The sequence below is a fragment of the Ascaphus truei genome, chromosome 17 (genome assembly GCF_040206685.1).
Source record: "Ascaphus truei isolate aAscTru1 chromosome 17, aAscTru1.hap1, whole genome shotgun sequence".
Classification (NCBI taxonomy): domain Eukaryota; kingdom Metazoa; phylum Chordata; class Amphibia; order Anura; family Ascaphidae; genus Ascaphus; species Ascaphus truei.
In genome coordinates this window covers 34,690,894-34,709,772 of record NC_134499.1, presented here as the reverse complement: position 1 = coordinate 34,709,772, position 18,879 = coordinate 34,690,894, and the positions used below count along the sequence as shown (strand labels likewise).

The 18,879-nt window shown below is 41.1% G+C and overlaps 1 protein-coding gene and 1 long non-coding RNA gene across 7 annotated transcripts in view; one reads left to right on the top strand and one right to left on the bottom strand.

Annotated features, from left to right (window-relative positions):
• PTPRG (protein tyrosine phosphatase receptor type G) overlaps window positions 1-15,911 on the top strand; it is a 386,148-nt gene extending 370,237 nt beyond the window's left edge. For all 6 annotated transcript variants that reach the window (XM_075574780.1, XM_075574781.1, XM_075574782.1 and 3 more), the window contains 8 exons: window positions 1,188-1,334; window positions 2,334-2,427; window positions 2,925-3,001; window positions 3,700-3,828; window positions 7,287-7,433; window positions 8,774-8,916; window positions 12,546-12,681; window positions 13,829-15,911. In XM_075574780.1, the coding sequence (XP_075430895.1) occupies window positions 1,188-1,334; window positions 2,334-2,427; window positions 2,925-3,001; window positions 3,700-3,828; window positions 7,287-7,433; window positions 8,774-8,916; window positions 12,546-12,681; window positions 13,829-13,975 (1,020 nt within the window). In that variant the 3' untranslated portion in view covers window positions 13,976-15,911. The remainder of the gene's footprint in view (window positions 1-1,187; window positions 1,335-2,333; window positions 2,428-2,924; window positions 3,002-3,699; window positions 3,829-7,286; window positions 7,434-8,773; window positions 8,917-12,545; window positions 12,682-13,828) is intronic.
• Window positions 14,129-18,053, bottom strand: LOC142468323 (uncharacterized). The gene is made up of 2 exons (XR_012788629.1): window positions 17,929-18,053; window positions 14,129-14,555 (listed from the first exon to the last, which is right to left on the bottom strand). It is a non-coding gene; the product is annotated as an uncharacterized LOC142468323 (long non-coding RNA).
• Between the last annotated feature and the right edge of the window lie 826 nt (window positions 18,054-18,879).

The following is an 18,879-nucleotide window of genomic DNA, read 5'->3' as shown; positions in this document are numbered from 1 at the left end:
ACGGGCGTAAGAAGCAATGACCAGATGGATGAGGAATAAGGTCGCGTCCATACTTGGCATGACGGCACGCGGGCCGAGAACAAAAGGCCGTACCCCTATGAGGCCGGCCATAGAGTGCATGATGAAGCAGCCGTTTTTTTTCGCGCAACATTTTCTATTTTGTGGCGCGACGGCTGGTTCACGTGAGCGGTTCAGCCAATGAGGGCGAACCGCTCATGTGACGCCACGGGCACGCCTCCCCACCGCATCTGGTCCTCCAGATCCCCTAGGCCACGGACCGCCTCTGCAGCAGGCGTGCCCGACGCCATGCTGTGTCGCGTGCGTGCGTATATCCGAGGCCTAAGTGATGGGAAAGGCATTCTGAGACTGAGTTTGAGTGGGATTGAAGCAGAAGGTGTAGAAACTGGGCAGAAGCGTGAAGGGAATGGGTCTTTGCCACTTTGGGACATTGTGACCACACGTGGCCTGTTTGCCGCAAAGCAGAAGCCTATGGGAAGGACAGCACGGCAAGCAACTAATAAGCACACTACTTTCCTTAACGCCATTAAATAATCAGCTGAAATGGAACAGTTTTTATTTAGGAAACAACCAATGCCGATCTGCTGCTTATAATGAAGGCAGGACATTGATCACCATAAAAACAACAAATACGGAAGACCCAAAAAGAAATCTGAGGTTATATGTTTATGTGGAGTTGTATTTTTTTGGCGTTATGTTATTAGTACACAACATTTGTAGTTAAAAGTACCATCATGCTTACCAATGTTCAGTGTGTGGGGAACGAACCATCAATACGCACTTTGCAGTGCTTCAGCTAGCAGATGTACAGAGATGTTTAGCAAGGCGTTGGATCACAGGCTCTCCAGCAGTGAAATGGTCAATCAAGTACCGCGAGTTTGTCTTGCCCGCTAGCCGTGAATCTCAGTGATGCATAATTCATGCAGAGAAGCACAGATTTCGTTTTGATGGATCTTCTAATTCCTAGAGCACCATTGAGGTTTTTTTTTTCCATCCATATAAAAGCTACTTGTGCTGTATCTTTACCCAGGGTGCATCATTCAGCAAATGAATTCAAATAAGTACATAAATATGACTTGGCTAATTATACATAACATCTTCCTCCCCGATGGGTTAATATGTGTTTTATGAGCTGCTCTGATCATAATAGTACTGTGTTTTTTTTCCAGGAACAGTATGTCTTTATTCATGATGCCTTGTTAGAGGCTATACTTGGAAAGGAGACTGAAGTGTGTTCAAACCAGCTGCACAGTTACGTGAACAGTATCCTGACACCTGCAGCAGGAGGGAAGACGAGGCTGGAGAAGCAATTCAGGGTATGAACCTCACAAGCAAGAAGCTAGAACGTTTTACTTATTACAGGATAATCTAACTAATAAACTACACTGCTGACATGTAGACCCCAGTCACCAATAAAGCCAGGATCCCGTCTCCTCTGCTGGCTTCAAATATGTTTTTAGAAAAACACATGGTTTTGGAGAGAACGTGTGTTGTGCTCGGAACGATTTCAATTGATCTGTCGGATGAGAAAATGTTTTCGTTTTCCTGCACAGGGAACCAAACTGTGGATCAACCCCACTCTGGTTATGTGCTCTGTGAAGAAGAACATGTCTGTGTGTTGGTAATATAAAGAAAACTGCCGCACACCAAATATCTAGATAAATAAAGGGGGGCTACAAATACCGGTGCTCCTGGTTCAGGATGCTCTGTAATAATCCAATATTCAATGAAAGGTATAAAGAACACGGATTTTCCAATACACTATTTTATTACCAACAGATTGACTTGACGTAACGCCGTGTGTGGCCGAAACGTCAAGTCAATCTGTTGGCAATAGAATAGTGTATTGGAAAATCCGTGGCGCCCTGTTCCTTATACCTATCATTGTGTGTTGGTAATGCCACCACAAGTCTTTACTTCCATCTTAAACGAAATGATTTGAGCGGGCATGAAGCCAGGCTTTATCTGCGATGTCATCTTTACCTAGAGACTTGCATGGTATATCCGTTCTGGCAACGAAACAGGGCAATACTTTGCACAATATTTATCAAAGACAAAAGCCCATATACTACCAAGTGCAATACGCACTTTATAGGATACGCGCCCAAATACCGTTTCTTTCTTTGACTTTTTTTTATCTGACTTAATCTCGTGCTGCTCATTAAATTGGCTCTTAAATGAAGACTGTTAAAATGTTCACTTGATTAATTAACTTATTAATGCAATTGGGTTTTGACGTTTCCGACACTGATGGGGGGACATTATGTTTGTGTTGCACACACCTGATGAATCAACTTGCTGTGTTTTCTTTTCAGCTGGTTACACAATGTAATGCAAAATACATGGAGTGCTTCAGTGCGCAGAAAGATTGCAACAAAGAAAAGAATAGGAATTCATCGGTTGTGCCATGTAAGACCATCTTTTCTCACAGTTTTGTGTTGGTTATCTCTAGATAATATAACATTGGAAACATAGTAATTAAAACCGTTTCTGTGGTCCGTTATTCCTTTCCATTAATGTATCATAGTGAATAACTGGATAGATACTAAATAACCGTGCGCTAGTTACTGTAGTCCGCTTCTGGACGATCACGCTGCTTACTCTGTTGCAGTTGTGTTGGAGATTATGTGGTCATGTTTGAAGGACAGTCATATCATTTTATACTATATAAAGACAGACAGTTACATGGATATATGTATCTATTTGAGAGGTGGGTGGAATAAAGACTGTATGTATTATAGGAGACAGATGCATTGGGGAAAGTAAGAAAAATTAACCTTCCAATTGACCCCCGAGTGTATTTAGTTAAATATGAACCAACTGGACTCGTGCTCAGTAGTTTTGTTTGAGGCCGGGTATATTCCAGTGATCAAGGTCCAGCATGACTCTCTTTGTGTTTTTCACAGCTGAACGTGCAAGAGTAGGTCTTGCACCATTGCCTGGAATGAAAGGAACAGATTACATTAATGCCTCATACATCATGGTGAGAAAAACCGACATAAGTAGATATATATATATTTAATATTAATTATTAATCATGGTCAATAAACAAGTTTGAAACTATATATAATATGGCTCATCATTGACAGCATGGTTCGTGTGCTACAACATATACTAAAGTGGAGTTTTAAAATGGCTTTACATCGCGGGTCTTCGGAGCAGAACAGCATTAATTTCAACTCCGCGGACCCCCTGCTTGCGGAGATATTTACATCTCATGGTGATGCCAGTAGCAGCTCCAGTCTGTTTAAAGGTCCCACGGGCCAATAGGAAGCTGCGACATCCTCCCTTGTGGCTTCCTATTGGCCCACATGACACGGAACTTTCAAACACTAGTGAGATACCGGCATCTCCTTCAAATAGAAGTATCTCAGGAAGCAGGGGGTCCCCAGGGCTGAAAATAACAAGGTTCTGCTCCCGAGACCCCCTGCTTCTCATCTTGGGGGAAATAAAATAACAAAAATAAAGGCAAACTCCTTTTAAATATAATTTGTATATATAACTTGTTCTTGAATCCACTGTTTCATTACATTGTAATTTTGCTTAAAAAAAGAGGGGGGAAAATAAAGTAGGAAAAAGAAATGCAGTATTTAAAACGACAAACGTGTTTTATTACGTTTATAAGTGACCTGCATGTTTTTATGTATTAACAAATGCTTCGTTTCACTTTTTGTCTTAAAGGGCTATTTAAGAAGTAATGAGTTTATCATAACCCAGCACCCCATGCCCCACACAACTAAAGATTTGTGGCGAATGATCTGGGATCACAATGCACAAATCATTGTCATGCTGCCTGATAGCCAGAGCTTGGTAAGTGTATTGTATGTCTTTATTCACTATATACAGCGCCAAAAGTGTACTCAGCGCATCACAAAGAATACAGTAAGGGAAATTATAATACAATAAGCGCAGCAACATCAGACATTAGGAAAGGAAATCCCTGCCCCAAAGAGCTTACAATCTAAGTGGGATGGTGGGATAGTTACAGAGACAACAGGTGAGGGAATAAGTGCTGTAGATGGCAGTGTTTGGTCACAATGGGTGGTAGGAGTGACTGTGGGACAGTAGCCATGAGTGAAGGCTGTTGGGCTGCTTGATTTGTGGGTGAGTTTTAAGGTTAGTCAGTATTAAATCAGAAGTTAATACCATTTACAGGGTAAGAGATTGCAGCGAGGCGTGGTGAGGTCAGGTGTGTATGTCAAGCCGAAAAAACCTGTGAGGTTTCAAAAGCTTTGTGCACAATCATTTAATCCAGGAGCGCGCAAACTTTTTTTTGCTGCGCCCCATCCTGCCTGCTCATCTCCGTTATGAGCTCCCCCTCCTTACCTCGCACGGCGTCAAATTTGACGCGTGTGACCCTGCAGCATCATTTGACGCTGCGTTGCCATGGACACGAGTTCAGGTAAGTTTTAGAGTTGCCGGGGCCTCGCGCGATCCCCCAGCATTTAATTTAAATGCCTCGGAGAAGAGCGCGGGGCCTCTGCAACCGCCCACACCTCCCCCCCACCCAGACAAATCCCATGGGGGGGGGCGCCCCACACTTTGCACACACGCTAATTTAATCTGTAAAGAACTGCCATATTGGCCTCATGAACTTTCACCAGGAACAACATTATGGTTACTAGAACATTAAATGATGCGGTTCTGCGGAAACGTACAATGTTGCCATGCACGTTCTGACTGTCTGTTTGGTGTCTGGTTTGGTACACTAATGCTACTTATCCAGAAGGAAACTGATATTCACACTTCACTAAAGTGACCACGTACTGCAGGTGAAATTGCTGCCCTAGAATTAGTCATCTCTGTGTACACACCTGCACATCTGCACACCTGCACACCTACACACCTGCACACCTGCACACCTACACATCTGCACACCTGCACACCTACACACCTGCATGCTTTAAGCTACCTTGGTGGCTTCCAGGGGTGCTGAAGTCTGGCCTGGTGTGCGCGTGTGTGTGCTTGCGTGTGTGTGTGCGCGTGCGTGCGTGCGCGTGCGTGTGTGCGCGTGCGTGCGTGTGTGTGCGCGTGCGTGCGCGTGCGTGTGTGCGTGTGTGTGTGTGCGCGTGCGTGTGTGTGTGCGTGTGTGCGTGCGTGTGTGCGTGCGTGTGTGCGCGTGCGTGCGCGCGTGCGTGTGTGTGCGCGTGTGTGCATACTAATGTAGCCACGGTGCTACTCATATTTTTCTTTAAGCAGGTGTGTCTTAAGGTGGGTCTTAAGGTGGGTCGTATAGGTGGATAGAGAGGGTGCTAGTCGGGTATTGAGGGGGAGGGCATTCCAGAGGTGCTGGGCAGTCGGTGAGAAAGGTTTAAGGCGGGAGAGGGCTTTAGATATGATACGGAGGGATGTATACAAACACAAATGTACGTTTCGGAATTCACCTTCGTCGGGTGCAGAAAACCTTTACCTTTTTGTTGACTGAGCCACTGACTGCACCACCTGTGCTGAAGCAGGGATATCCTGAAAACCTGACCTGTTGGTGGCCCTTGAGGACTGGAGTTGGCCACTCCTGACCTATACAATCGGGGATTTTTTATTTTATTTTTACTGAAATCCATTTCTTTTCCCTTGTTAAACAAGTGGTTGAATGGAACAATTTCAATGAAATCACATTAAAAAAAAACCAGAGGGTGGTTTGATCACAGTAAGAAGGAGTAATGCAGAAACCCTGCATGTGTGGGTCTATTTAACTGAAATTAAACATTACACAAAATGTTCTCGGTGCCCCACAGTGCACATTATAGTCATCTTCTAGTCTTGAACTGCAATTAAGCACTTGCAATAGGTGTTCAATGAAGCCTTGCATAAAGATGACCTTTTAACAGTAATATGGGAAAAATATATTACCAGCACTTAAGTGAAATCAGTTGGTCAATTGTTCCAACGTGACCCAGCCCAATTGTTTCAGTGGCACCAGTTTGTAGTCCTGTAGAGCTGGGAGCGGGCGCTGATTACAGATATGAGTGGGGCAGAGAACCGGTATAGTTGTGTTTAAAGTTGTCCATAAAATCTTCAAGAACGGAGACAGTCAGGGGGGAGAAAAGTTATTTGGCTACATGTAATATATGTGTGTGTGTGTGTGTATATTTATATATATATATATATGTCTGTGTGTATTTATATATATGTGTGTGTGTGTGTGTGTGTATATTTATGTGTGTGTGTGTGCGTGTGTGTGTGTGTGTGTGTATATGTATATATGTATATATATATATATATATGTGTGTGTATATATATATATGTGTGTATATATATATGTATATGTGTGTATATATATATGTATATGTGTGTGTATGTGTGTGTGTATATATATATACATATAGATATATACTATATGTATATAAGTCCTCCTTGTTTTGGTGTAAACGAGTCTTATCATTCTGAGTTAAAATGTCTTCCGAGCTGTATAGCATATTCCTCTCTACAAAGTTGTCAAACCTTTCCTTGTTTTTTTGTTTTTGTTTGTTTTTTATGTATTTTTATGGCTCATCAATGAACAATATTTCTAGATTTGGCTTTAAGTAAGGTCCTGCAAAATACCGTAGAAGTACGGTCCTGCAAAACCGATGCCAAACGTAATTTTGCCCACTGTTCTTGTGCCGGCTCTAACTACCTGTTCTATTCCAATTATAACTGCAGGGAGCAAAATCCAGTAAACTCGGGGCATTCATTAGGATTGCAAATGAAAACTGTGTCTCTATTTCAGAGCACGTCAGCATATTCCTCTCAAATAATATGTTCCAGATTACTTCCGCAGGAAAGGGGTTACGTCTCATTTTCTGCGCTTTAATATATTTAATGAAAACGAAATTGCCCAGAAATAGAACATCTGTCAGATGTATTTTTGTAATGTGATCGGTCAAGGAGTGCGGTTTTGTTTTCCACTTCTCGCACTCTTAACCAGTAGATAATGCATCATGTTTGTTGATACTTAGAAGCTAATTTATATATATTTTTAAAAAAAAGTAAAAGTTGCTGGTGCAATACAACGTAAGATATAATTTATATTTCTAGGAAGAAAGGAGCAAGTTCTCTACTTATCTGGATTTTGGCATCAACTGTTTCACCTGAAAATGTACAAACCCCCAGTTGGGTCTTATAATGGGTTAATGTTACTGAAAACTAAATCCGAACGTCGCCTTACAATGCCTCCTCTCTCCCTGCGGTGTAAAACCAGCGGCCTGTTCCTGGTGATACTCGTTACAATTTAGCCCCAGTGAATGTATGTTAAATCTCATATTTGTTTTTATTTTTTAATTTGCTAGGCTGAGGATGAGTTTGTGTATTGGCCAAGTCGTGAAGAATCTATGAACTGTGAGGCTTTTACGGTTACCCTTATCAGCAAAGACAGACTGTGCCTCTCTAATGAAGAACAAATTCTCATCCATGACTTTATCCTTGAAGCAACACAGGTGAGGCAACAAGAATGAGGCATTCTGGTGTGTGGTGTGTGGTGTGTGGTGTGTGTGTGTTATAGCATATAGCCAATAAAGCTCATTCACATGTCTTAGGTTGAGTCCATGCTCCCTGCTTGCTCGCTGAGGCTCATGGAAAGCGGGTGCTTTCCCTGGCCTTGCGGTTGCTTACCGCACGCGCCGTCAGGGGGCGGGCGCGTCACTGGCCGGGGGCGGGCCAGTGACGTCACGGAGCTGGTTCGCCCTCATTGGGCGAACCGCTCACGTGACCGGCCTGTCGCGCCGGCCAGTGGGGGAATTTAAAATTCCCCTAAGACCTGCGCTTCTGCAAGCGCGCGGAAGCGCAGGTGAACCCCTACTAAAGCCGCTCTAATTGCGGCTGTAGGGGCTCAGTGCTGAGCGGGAGCGCGCGTCAGCACACTTCCGCCAGTAAGCAGTAAACATGGCCGAGGCCTTAGATAGGTCTGCAACCCTGCCTTTCACCATTATCACCTAGCATACAGGGCTTCCACTGCAGCAAGGGATTCTGGGAAATGACATGCAAATTAGCACACAGTGCAACCTTTTGCCTGAAATCCATTTTTACATTGAACCCTTAAAAGATACTGCTCACTGTTAAGCTTTTAAGCACAGCATGGGATTAGATGCAAAGCCAGTGAAACCACTCACAGACCGCGGTTTCGACCTTTTGGGTCTCATCAGTGTGAGGCTGGTTGTATCCTGTGTTTTGACTCTACAAAGGCAATCCAAGATGGCGGGTTTTTTTGTTGCAATTTTTCTTTTTAACATAGGTTTGCAGCAAGGAGTCTCGGGAGCTGAACCCAATTTATTTCAGCTCCGGGGACCCCAAGCTTCCGGAGATACCTCAGTATGGTTTGCCGGTAGCTGCTCGGCTAGCAGGGTTCACATAATGACGCTTTTCGAAGCTTCAGCGTTCTACATGCCAATAGGAAGGCGTGACATCATCAGGTGCTGCTTCCTATTGGGAACTTTAAACTTTGCCGCGATACCGGCACCACCTTTGGAGGTCTGTATCTCGGGAAGCAGGGGGTCCCCGGAGCTGAAATTAATGGGGTTCAGCTCTGGAGACCCCCTGCTTTATCTTATATTTTTAAAAAACTGTGATTTTAAAAAAAAAGCATGAATTTCTCCTTTAAACTGTTACAGACTGTAAATATGGACTGCAATTCAATGTATGCTGAGCTTGGATTTTAGGGGTAGAGGAGGAGTACATGCTATATTTTGTTAAAAACAGATATTTTCTTTGACTAGTCCTATTTTGTTCATGGAAACTTGTTATATATTATATGATGCAAACAGATTTTTGTTTCTCTTAGGATGATTATGTTTTGGAAGTACGACACTTTCAGTGTCCCAAATGGCCTAACCCAGATGCCCCAATGAGCAGTGCATTTGAACTTATTAATGTGATCAAGGAAGAAGCCCTAACAAGAGATGGACCCACTATTGTTCACGATGAGTATGTAATCATACAGTCCTTAAACATATTTTGACAATATTTGGATATTGTAGAAACCTGGTAGAACATTAAACATTCATTTGGCCTCGTGTGTTATGGAATCTCTTGCCTAAGGCAATTCCATGGCATGCCTGGTTTTACCGGGGACCGAAAAAGGTTCTGAAAAAGTCTGTTGGTTCAGTAAAAGGTATCACAACCTACATTGAATCTGTATTTCTCCACGACCAATAATGGTACCAGAACTTTGAACTATTAAGTCCACATGTTGTACAAATGCAGATGGTTATTAGCATTAAGCACACTAAATTTAACAGGTAGAGTATACAAAAAAATGAACTATTTAAAAAGAATGTTTGCTGGGAACCCCATAATATTTGGGGAGCCAATGTCAGAGGAAATGCCCACTGCGTCACTTGGCGACGCGTCACAGAGCATCTGAACCACGGTAAGTAGTGTTGCAGACACCTCACGAGATCCCCCGGCATTCAATTTAAATGCCGAAAGAGAGCCGGACGTTGGCAACTACCCGTGCCCCCCCCCCCCGGACAAATCTTGCATCCCCCAGTTTGCGCGCTGCTGGTCTAGGGGAGAAAAAGTGATATAGTATTTATAACCACTGTAATTGAGTTATTTATCAGTAAATTGCTTTTCTGGCATATTTATTATGACGTTTATTTGTTTTCTTAAAGCTCATTAGCCCAAGTCCCCTTTTAATTATCACTTAAGGAAATGTAGCTAAAAAGGAACCTTTATTTTTCCCCTTTAGAAACCCAGAAACTATACCATTTATAACCTAGGAATAATTACATCCACAAATTAGTTTGAGACATATGAATTAAGAAATGCCAAGCTGCTGTAGTATTATTTCAATGATTTGTGCCTTCATTTGTTTGCAGTTTGAGGTGATCAAATTATTCTCTAAAAATTTGCAAGTCATAAGCCTTTCCGCCATATGTTACCAGATTGTGAGTTTCCCATATTTAAAAATTATTTGGGCCATTTCCATTGAAATGCCATGTTCTTAATTTGGAGAAATGTGAATCTTATGTATTCAATGGAAGCCTAAAAATGATCAATTACTTCTCTAAAGACTAGAGGCTTAAAAACAATGATCTAAAGTAAAACTAGTTAAAATAGTTTAAAGTTACTGAAAGTTTTCTGCGACATTGTTTCATCAGTTCATTGAAGACGATGTACCATGGTTTCATCACCATGCTCTGCAGTGGTTACAGGCTTGTAATCAATATATTTTGGGGTCAGATTGACAAAATTGCGCACCACGGGACATAGTAACCTGTGTGGGTTTCACAGTGTACAAACATATAAAACTGTGGGTTTTCGGAATTTTTTCAATATATTTTCGGGTTTGTAAGGTAGAACAAATCCATCATTTTCTTGGACCAACTCCCAAGTATCACATTGCGTGATGTGTATTCACGTGTGCGTTGTAGGTGGCACTTATCCATTGGAGAATACGTGAATTAGTAAGTGGTAGTAACACAGAGAGATGGATCAATGCGTAATATGCTATTCCTTCTCCCCGTGTGGGCTAAATTTGCCTTTATCTGATGTTAAAGTATAGTCTCTATGTTAAAAGGAAACACAGTAGCAAGATCTTATAAACCATATTCCTCAGTGGTTCTAGTGCTTGTAACAGTCCTGTCCGTTCCCTTCAATTGACTTTGAAAGCATTGTTCATTAAATTTGGCACCGAGTGAATATTAGGTTGTTTTTTAGTCTCTTCAGAATTTTGCCTTACAAGTCTCGAAAGGACGGCAGTTTTTAACAGTCCGGACACAGCAGTGCTAATGACGACCCTTGACCTCATTAGCAGCATGTTATTTTTTCCCTGGCAATTTTCTCAGTATGAAACATGACAACAGGTACAAATGAAATGCAGCTACAGAACTCTGATAGAATAACGATGTCGGGGTCGGTAATTAGATGTGGACATTCCTACAGTATGCGTGTAACTGGACTAATTGGATAATCAGACTCCTTCTGAGAGTCTAGTAACTGCTTCGGGATATCTGGTTTTCAGTGTGTCACAAGAGGCAAGCTGGTTTAGAATAATTAGGATAGGAAGGTAGAAGCCAAGCGGTATTTAGACATGTAGTGACGGGAGCATCAAGATTTAATAGGAGAATAAATGATAGGAGAATTATGATGAAGTCGATAACAACACGAGAAAGCACACCGGCGGTGCACTAATTCCAGCATTTTCTCAAAGAACTGCTGAGTATTATGGGCCATATTTACTAACCAATGCTACTCCGTCAGACACCATATAGCACCAATTTGTAAATCTAGCTCCTTACAGCCTTGTGGTAACACCGCTTGGTAAACATGGCATGTTGTGGGCTCTTGACTTGAATGGGACCATAAGGTGTTTCCCACCCTGGAAGGTGCCCTGTAAAATAGCACTTCTTCTGCAATATGCCCTTTATATGTAATTATTTTATTGATTTATTTTTACATTGGATTCCTTTTTATTGCATCAACAGTTAGCTGGCTTCTGCGGCACTTTACTTTTAAGTCTACAAGTGGAGAGATGGAAAAAAGGACTTTAAAGTCTGTGACCAATGTTTATTATCGTCCAAAATAAATCGAGATCCTAATCTCCAGCTTCTTGCACAGATGTAAACACGAAAATGGTCGCGGATCTGAAAAATTCTTTGCATTTCAGTGATCTTTGAACATTTCCGTATAGAACACGTGTTCACTGTTATTATAAGATGGTAAAGACATGTTGGAAGTTTTGTAACTAAGTGACGTTTTTAGCATGTTATCATTGCAGAGAGTCCAAAAAAGACTTGTGTAATTGGATTATAATATGAATTATTTGAATTATAATATGCATTCAGCCAGATGTAAGGTTTGCTTGCACACGGACTATTGCTGACCTCAATTATTGCTTAGTACAGGGGTTCTCAACTCGTCCTCAAAACCCCTCTCCAACAGGTCAGGTTTTCAGGATATCCCAGCTTCATGGGTTTCTTGAGCTTGCTGGGATTTGTGTGTTTATTATCCCAGCTTCAGCACAGGTGGCTCCAACTGAGCCTCTGATTGAGCCACTTAAGCCCCCACCCCCCCCAAGACGAGCAGGTCACTATGTCCAGAGAGAGAATGCTGGACACATACATGTCGTCCAGTATACAGTAACCTCTCATTATTTTTTACCGGACAGTATCCAAATACAGAACAGTTCGGTTCAGTACTGGACACCTGGCAACGCTGCCTTTGGGTGGCCCTTGAGGAGTGAAGTTGTCCGCCCCTGCTCTAGTGTAAAGAATTAAAATGTGGTTTGATGGATACCCACTTTATGTTGAGTACTTTATATCTTTCGTTTGAATAACTTTGTTACTTGATGGACATATATCTTTTCTCAACCTCACCTACTATGTAACTACGATAGGACCGGTACAGTGAACCTTACTGAATTATCCATGCCTGGTTTTTATACTACATACAACGGATAAAATCTAGAACTTTTGACGCACACGACTTCTTTCCAATACATCATTCCATAAATATTACTTTGAAGTTGAAATGAAATCCATTCTCGGGTGCATGAGCTTTAAGCTTTGGTTGGGGTGGAGTTTAATGAAGATTATTTGATGGATTTCCAGGTTTGGAGCCGTTTCCGCCGGGATGCTGTGTGCCCTTACCACTTTGTCCCAGCAATTGGAGAATGAAAATGCGGTTGATGTTTACCAGGTGGCCAAGATGATAAATCTTATGAGACCGGGTGTATTTACAGATATTGTAAGTTACCATGTGGAAAAAAAATAGCAAATCACTGCTTATACTATTCATTGTTAGGTGGTTAATGATGATCATCTGTATACACTGTTAATACAATATATAATCACACATACATAGACCAATATACATTAATAAAGCATGATTTTTCTAATGCAACGTGCTTAAGTAATTTTAAGATGAGACCTACCTTTAGCACAAACTGTGTGGCAAAGGAGCAATTCAGAAGTATGTGTGTGTTAATAATTATGTATATACAAACCGTTATTTCAACAGTTTTTTTTTTTTTTTTTTAATAGTCTCTTTATTGGGTTTTGCAAACATGTATTATAAAACAGATAGTGAAAAGAGCTGTGTGGTGCTGTAGACTACACTACAGGCACAATAGCTCACATGAGCATATATAATCCATTGAAAGCCCTCTGGTGAAATCCCCTTTGAGTATCCGTTTTTGAAGTACCAACACCTTATTATAAGCAAAGTTCCACACTAATTCCAATCGCTGGTATAGATTCCACAATCGCTGCATTAAGAATCATCACACACGTGTCCAGACATATATACATCCAAGTGGATATTTAGATGAAAGGTGTGAAGGAATAGAGTATTAGACTCACGTTTGCTGGTACTTTTCCTCTAGGTATCTTCTTCCGTCCTGGGGTATAGGTGTGCATCTGTGCTCAGCAGCATACAAGTAGAAAATGGTATGAAAACAAGGCACTGGTAAAAAAAAAAAAAAAAAAGCTACATAACGGGGTACACAAACCCCCCCAGGGTAGCTTTTTTTTTTTTTTTTTTACCAGGATCCAATAAATTGTAATTTTATGGGTACGCACTCTATTTGACGTGATCATTTTTTTTCCTAAACCCTTGGTGAAAGTAGTGCCTTGTTTTTATATCATGTTCTACTTATAAAACAGACATTACAATACAAAGAATGTCAGATTACAGAAAATTAAACCTATTTATACAAAACCTGCTTATTAATATTGAATGTCATACTTTAACACTAACTGTTATACCCACTTACACAGATATTAATGAAAAATAACAATACACACACAATGGTTTCCTTAAACTCCAGCTTCAGCTCAATATACACTTTCCAATCAAGGGTTTCAACTCGTTTGTTGTTGCTGTTTTTGTGCAGGATCAGTACCAGTTCCTTTACAAGGCAATGCTCAGCTTGGTCAGCACGAAGGAGAATGGAAATGGTCCCATGATATTGGACAAAAATGGTGCTGTTTTGATCAGTGATGAATCGGACCCTTCACAAAGCATGGAGTCTCTTGTTTAAATGGAACCTGGACGAGGCTCTGCATTTGTAAAACTTCTGACCTTCTGAAGACCGAGTGGACTTTCCGAGGCCTTTTTTTGCCAGACTATAGGTTATACAATAACCCAATTACTTTTCTACACTGATAAAAGTTTTGATATTTATTTTTTGCCATTTTATGTCTTAATGGTATCCTACTGAGCATTTGCACCTCTGTTTATTTCACACAGTGAAACGCAATTTTACCTGGTTTGCACTATATGATCAGTGTTACTGCCTATAACTTTCTGATACACAATTGAGCCCGAACATGTCATTCTGTAAACAAAGATCCAGTACATGGCTTGTTTTTGTAGGTTAAATACCGTAGTTTTAATTACAACAAAGCTTCAATGCACAACAAACTTTTTTAATGAAACATTTTAATTCTGTTATGTAGCCTTTGTGTTCTTTCTCCTATCCGTTTGATGTCTCTCTCATAACTGCTATTGTATTCCTGTGTTTGGCGGAATGGGTGAACAATTGTATCCTTCATTTTACACATGGTTTCAGATCTTTTATGTACAGCAGAAGATAGAAAAGCAGCAGAATACCCTGCTTCCTGTAGATAAAAGACAAGTTACATGGCAGAGCTTTACCTTGTATCAGACATTCCATTCCCAAGCTATACAAAAAAAATCTCATGGTTCTAACAGTGCTACTCTTGATCACTCTTCTGCATTACAAATGATTATTTTTTTAATTCCTACGTTGGCTAATTACATTTTTACACTGCCTCGTTATGGACAATTATTTTTTATGTCTCCTAACAACCTTCTGAATATATTCTGAAACTGCATCAAACTAAATTCATTTTTGTTTCTGAAATCATGAAAACTGAATTATTTTTTGTAAATCCAAACAAGCAATAGGAGCTTTCATCTTCAGTTACATAATTACTTCTGAATATTGCCTTCAAAGGCTTGTATGAATTTTTTAGATGACGCTATGAAATGATAAACCCACTTCAGTTTTACTCTGTAGCAAAACCTGACACTTATTCATGTAAATATGAGTTTAGGCCGGAAAAAAATACAACATTTCTGAAATTTATTAATTATGCTCCACAGCAAAACGGCATTAAGCAGACTTTTAAACGTATAGTAGGAATAGTCAGGGAAGGTTTGATCTTCGTGATGGAGAGTAATGGGGGGTACTAGAAAATCTGTGCTGGAAGTGATGCATCCTGAGCTACAAACTATTGACATGGGGGTGCTTAACTCGAGTCCTCAAGCCCGCACTACAGGCCAGGTTTTCAGGATATCCCAGCTTCAGCACAGGTGGTTCAATCAGACACTCAGTCACAGACTTGGCCTCAGATTGAGCCACCTGTGCTGAAGCAGGTACTGATTGAGCCACCTATGCTGAAGCTGGGATATCCTGAAAATTTAAGCTGTTGGGGGGAGTGGCTGGTGGACTGAAGTTGAGCACCCTTGCGATATACCCCTAAATTGTCCGTGACTTGAAGGGCCTGTCCTAGTTACACTATCCGTCCGCGTACACAGCAGGGGGACTGCACGAGGTGATACTTTGAACTAGTTTGGTTAGTTGTGCGGTTCCGAGTTCAGCCAGAGCAGCTAACATTTGGAAGGACTTTCTAGGATGTTTCACACACTATTTTACAAACGAAGGTATTTTGTAGTCAAGCAATTGCCAACCCTACACTCCAACCCTGTTGCACAAATTGCATATATTTATTTTTACCCTCTGCATTCTCTCTTCTCTGACACATTTGCTCCTCCCTTTCCCACGGCACTAATTGAGATACACATTACATAGCAGAATTGGGCATTTATCTGTCACAATCTTTAGATAATGTTTATAGGTACTTGTTGGATGCTGCAAACTATTATTGATAACAAAACTACCTTATAGCATTATAGTCTCTCTTGCCAAATAAACCTTTATAAATAATGTATACATATAGTTTTATTTTATTTTTGACCATGGCTATCCCCAACACCAACGCATTGCAGCCAAGGGGTTAACAGAGCAAAGGGGAACAATATCAATGTTGGAGACTGGAATAAGTCGGCTTTTTTCCAACTGTTTGTGGACCAGACAATAAAAAACAGCTTCTTTACTACAATATTGTTGGATTCTGGGGAGGCAGTAATTGACTAAATTCTAATAAATCATTGTGTACTGACTTAAGCATTAGGGAAAAGTTAAATGCAAGTGGTATTGATTCAAGATCATTTATTTATTGAATCAAATATAAGACCAGACACTGAGCAGGCCGTATTCACTCTCACTGTCCGAACACTCATAATGATGTGCTGAAGTCCAAAGTTGCTATTGCTTAATTGGAAATCGGGTCACGATGGAATGGATTTCTGTATTATCCGAAAAGTACTGCCTTGTTTTTTCTTTTTTTAAATTAGCTGGCTGGCCTTTTATATTTTTTATTTTGTGTCGGTAGCCAGGGTTACAGCCATAGCCGTGCATTCATTGTCGCTATATACATTTCTAGAGCTGAATCTGCTATTCACAGAAATGATTGTCCAGGAAGGATTTCCTCTAGATTCCAGTCTTCAGCTCTTGATGAAGCACCGATTTAAAGATCTGCTCTTTGTTTTTTGTACAGTACTTGGCATTAACAGTTAAAGGATCAATCTCATTGTCAGATCAGCTTTCAGTATGTTGTGTGGACTTGGAAAGGGTTGGCTGCAGATAATCCCCATTAGCCAAAATCCTGATTTTAACAAATGAATCCACAGTGGGCTCTGAAAGCACGATTTTACAGCTGCTTTGACACTCTTGAAGTGTCTAATCCCGCTACTGATAAGAGACACTAGTAAATGCTGGTAGAATGGATAGTACTAATTGTTCCCTGTTTTACCTTCACGTTGGAACTCTACTCTCTATCTTAGATTTCAGGGGTTAATTGTATACTATCACATTTCATTGTGGTTTTGGGGGGAGAGCAGCTGTTTGCTTGTAAATAAACGTCCCTGCATGCTTGTCAATTTATTTAAAAAATGATAATGTGGTGCTTAAAGGGAGCAATTCATGCCTTTATTTTACATTTTATTTTTAACATCAGTTTGAAGCAGGGGGTCTCCGGAGCTGAACCCCATTAATTTCACCTCGGGGGACCCCCTGCTTCCCAACAGATACAGACCTCCAAAGGGGGTGCCGGTATCTCAGCAAAGTTTAAAGCTCCCCCGTCACGTGGGGATATAGGAAGCCGAACCTGATGATGTCATGGCTTCCTATTGGCCCAAAGGGCCTGGGAGCTTTGAAGCTCTGCCATTATGTGAACCCTGCTTGCTGAACCATGCAGAAACCGGCACCCCCTACAGAGGTGAGTATCTCCAGAAGCACAGGGTTCCCCGGGCTGAAATTAATGGGGTTCAGCTCTGGAGACCCCTTGCTTCTATCCATGCTTGGACTGCATCTTTAGCCTTCACAGTGCTTCAGGGTCCTTCCCTGCATAGGGTCCCTCAGCTGTAAGATAAGTCAATAGGTAATATTTGGTAACATCAGCGCTATTGGTCTTGTTCATATCAAAGCTGTTATCCAGTAACACAATATATATTCTTTCAGATTTGCAGCTAGTAGCTTACTGTGTGCAGTTAAACCACCATTGCGATCTTCTCACATATGTTACACGCACTGACATTTAACGCGTAAGTCACGGATTATCAAAGGCATTTTCTATAACCCACCTATTTTCAGTCTCCTTCAGAAACAATAGATACGAGGTCTGCTAGGATCCCGGCATCACATGCAGGGGTTAACGATGTCTGTAACCGCCAGGAGTAGACATTGTGACTGACATGTTTAAGAAATGGTCTATCAATTAATTAAATATGTGGATACTTTTGACATGAACAATTTTGAAAGTTGCTTGTGAAGTAAAAAGAAACTAATGAATGTGTAATTTTCCAGCAATCTATGCCTCCTTAATGATCCTTTAACAGCCGAACTACCGTAGCGTAGAATTGGTCCATCACAAAGGTATCATCTTGGCAAGAAATTGCCACAAAGAGGCAATTTAATTCTGTATTCTTTACCATCGCTTTAACAGGACACTTGGAAATGGTGTTGCCCTGACGGCCAGTTTGCATAATAATTATCAGAGGGAGAGGACCTGTAGGAATTTAATGACGCACATGCCATAATCGGACAGATCAACCTCTGCGTGTGAAGCTTTTATAAGCTTAGTGGCACAATCCTCTCCAGGTTAAGAAACTTCCTAAGACGTAGGCCACATCCGGAAACCTGCTTATTTAATATATGACACAGCAACAAGCAGAAAATAAAGAAAATAGCTGTGCATAAACGCAGACTTTGCTTAGCATTGCTGCCTAGACACTTCTACTATGATTTTGCCAGTGCAGGCCATTTCTTCCCATGTACAGTAGCTTCATTGCATTTCCATTGCTAATTGTTCTTTCTGTTAATTAGCGAGTAGCTCATCTGGATTTTTCTATACATAACAATTTTCTAATTTACCTACAGTATATCAGGAGTGGCCAACTCCAGTCCTCAAGGGCTGCGAACAGGTCAGGTTTTGAGGATATCTCTGCTTCAGCACAGGTAAGTCAATCAGTGGCTCAGTCCAAATGAGTCATAACGACGGAGCCACCTGTGCTGAAGCAGGGATAGCCTGAAAACCTGACCTGTTGGTAGGGCTTGAGGACTGGAGCTGGCTACTCCTGACCTATATTGTCCAAGCAGCATTTATAACAATTGTATGAAAAAACTGTTTAACCATTTATTGCCATTTTTACATGTTTCTGTTCATGGTTTAAAAATGAAGTGGAACCCCTTTGCCTGATTGGGGGGCTCCAATTAGAATTGTTTTAGAATATGTGGAGTACAAAATCCTAAAAAAAAAAAAAACAAATGAAGGTGGTTCCTTGGCTAAGGTTGAAAAC